General features: G+C 34.5%; 1 protein-coding gene across 1 annotated transcript; it reads left to right on the top strand.

Moving 5' to 3' along the window:
- The first annotated feature begins 310 nt into the window (after positions 1-310).
- LOC107857414 (dehydration-responsive element-binding protein 1E-like) lies at positions 311-1,240 on the top strand. The gene has a single exon (XM_016702296.2). It carries the CDS (start codon positions 389-391, stop codon positions 1,025-1,027), a length of 639 nt encoding a protein of 212 aa, XP_016557782.1. The 5' UTR covers positions 311-388; the 3' UTR covers positions 1,028-1,240.
- The last annotated feature ends 1,138 nt before the right edge of the window (positions 1,241-2,378 follow it).

Genomic DNA, 2,378 nt, shown 5'->3' with positions numbered 1-2,378 from the left:
CTAAATTCACGAGATATGTATCACCTTCAATCAGCAATAGATACCAGGAATCGCCCTGTGTTTGGGACAATTAAGTCACACCCTCAGATGTTGTATATCTTATTCTTTTCGGACCCCACTTACGAAGTATTATATTTATTTTTATTTATTTATATATTGAAGTAGCCCCCAAAAAGAAGAAAAGCTTTACTACAATTCCCAGTTCATTTAATAACCAAATTGATTTTTTCCGTGTTAATATCGTAGCCACGTGCTTTTTTCTTCTTACTTAATTCATAAATCCAAAACTATATACTATATCCAAATTCCAAAATCTATATAAACCACTTTCAAACTTTCACCAAAATCTCAAAATACTCAACATATATAACCAACAAATACAACAAAGATGACTAATAACACGAGTTCGTGTTCGTCAAACTTCAGCTCGTTAAGTGCAGCAGCTGCTTCAAATGTGGAAGGAATGCTACTGTTAGCTTCGAGTCGACCAAAGAAACGTGCAGGGAGAAAGAAGTACAGGGAAACTCGCCACCCAATTTATAGGGGAGTGAGGAGGAGGAATAATAACAAGTGGGTTTGCGAGCTACGTGAGCCTAGTGAACAGAAAAGAATATGGCTAGGGACTTACCCTACTCCAGAAATGGCGGCTCGAGCTCATGATGTAGCTGCATTAGCACTTCGTGGTAACCTAGCCACTCTGAATTTCGTGGACTCTAGTTGGAGGTTTCCAGTGCCAGTATCGAAGGATCCCAAGGACATACGCCTTGCGGCAGTCATAGCCGCACAGGGTTGTTCTCAGGATCCTGAATTAGTTGGAGTCAACTATATGAATCATCAAGAAGTTAATCCCATTAGTCAAGAAGTAAAGTACCTAGAACATAACGAGACGCTGGAGATGCAAGATTGGAGAGAGAAGATGTCAGAGGGGCTTTTGTTCTCACCAACTCCGCGCTTAGGTAGTTTTTTTAGTTGGGATGACGTGGAAAGTGACGTGGAAGTTTCTCTATGGAGTTATAATATACGATAAGGGAATAATAAAAAATTGAATTTTGTTTCACTAGACAGTTATTAGTTACATAGCTAGGAGTAGCATTAAAAAAAAAAAAGAAAAAAAAACGCAATATGTAACTATAATTGTATTATATTATAGTTATATAGAAGGATCAAGTGAAATAATACCTGTACCACTTATTTGTTACAACAAAAAGGAGTTTTTAAATCCACTTATTTGTTATAACTATAATGTCAGGACTAGCTTTACACGTACCTCGATTGTTTCATACTAGATAACTTTACCGACCAAGGCTCTATACAGCGCCTTCATTGTCATTATCTCAAATCGAAAAAAGGAAAAAAAAAAAACTTTCTTTTTTTGGAGAGATCTGCACTACTCCCTCCATTCACTTTTACTTGGCACGCTTCACTTCACGATAGTTAATTTGACTAATATTTGAAGCTAAATAAATTTCAGATGCGCTCAAACTATACGTAAATATTATAAGTTATAATATAATAGAATCCTTCTTATATTAATACTATGATTAGAAAAATATATCTTAATATGTTGGTACAAGTCCATGTAGTTTGACTCTCGAGAAAATGAAACGTGACAAATAAAAGGAGAAATTCCTTTGTTAAATATTTGGGCTCTTTTGATGGGCCAAGCTTTGATATAGACTGGGCTTTTATGCAAGCCCAATGTTCATTAGTTTTCCAATTATTAAACTAAAGGAGAAATTAGACAACGTCGCAAATATTTAGACTGTTTTTATGATACGCAGATATTGTTTCAAATAATTATGAAACGTAGTTACATTTTGGGTTTTGTAGCAAATACATAATACACGCGTTCACTCGTGTTATTTTATGTGTTGAAATGTTGATACAACTGTTTGGCACATTTTAGGTTGATAGTCATTTGATACAACTAATACCCGCATGATACTTGCCTAATATATATCTTTCATTTATGAAACTGATAGCCGCATGGTACAGTAACTAGAGCTAAATTTCATAAATACATGAATAGTAGCTATGTTTCGTAATTACGCTTTTAACACTGAGATTAATGTAAATCTTAATAGTCAAATTAAGTTAGGCCTATTCAATTCAAAGTACGATCGAAAACGAATTTTTTTTTTTTTTTTTAAAACGAATACAAAATAATGTCGAAACATGCACAAATATGTCCAGGTAAAATCATATACAAAAAGGGTAAGGATTTTTTGTAGGAATAATAGCATTAGTACTCCTTACTTTCACGAGAGTTATGTGAAAACTATAATGTCTATGTTATGAATGGGCCGAAACCGGTTATGGTAAAGCGGCCCAATACCACATTAAGTGGCTATGTGTGGGGATACGGGTTAATAAATAAC

This window comes from Capsicum annuum, chromosome 1 (genome assembly GCF_002878395.1).
Source record: "Capsicum annuum cultivar UCD-10X-F1 chromosome 1, UCD10Xv1.1, whole genome shotgun sequence".
Taxonomy (NCBI): Eukaryota; Viridiplantae; Streptophyta; class Magnoliopsida; order Solanales; family Solanaceae; genus Capsicum; species Capsicum annuum.
This window is presented reverse-complemented; position numbering and strand designations above follow the sequence as displayed.

Coding starts and splice junctions, on each gene's coding strand:
- LOC107857414 (XM_016702296.2), top strand. CDS start 389: ATGACTAATAACACGAGTTCGTGTTCGTCAAACTTCAGCTCGTTAAGT.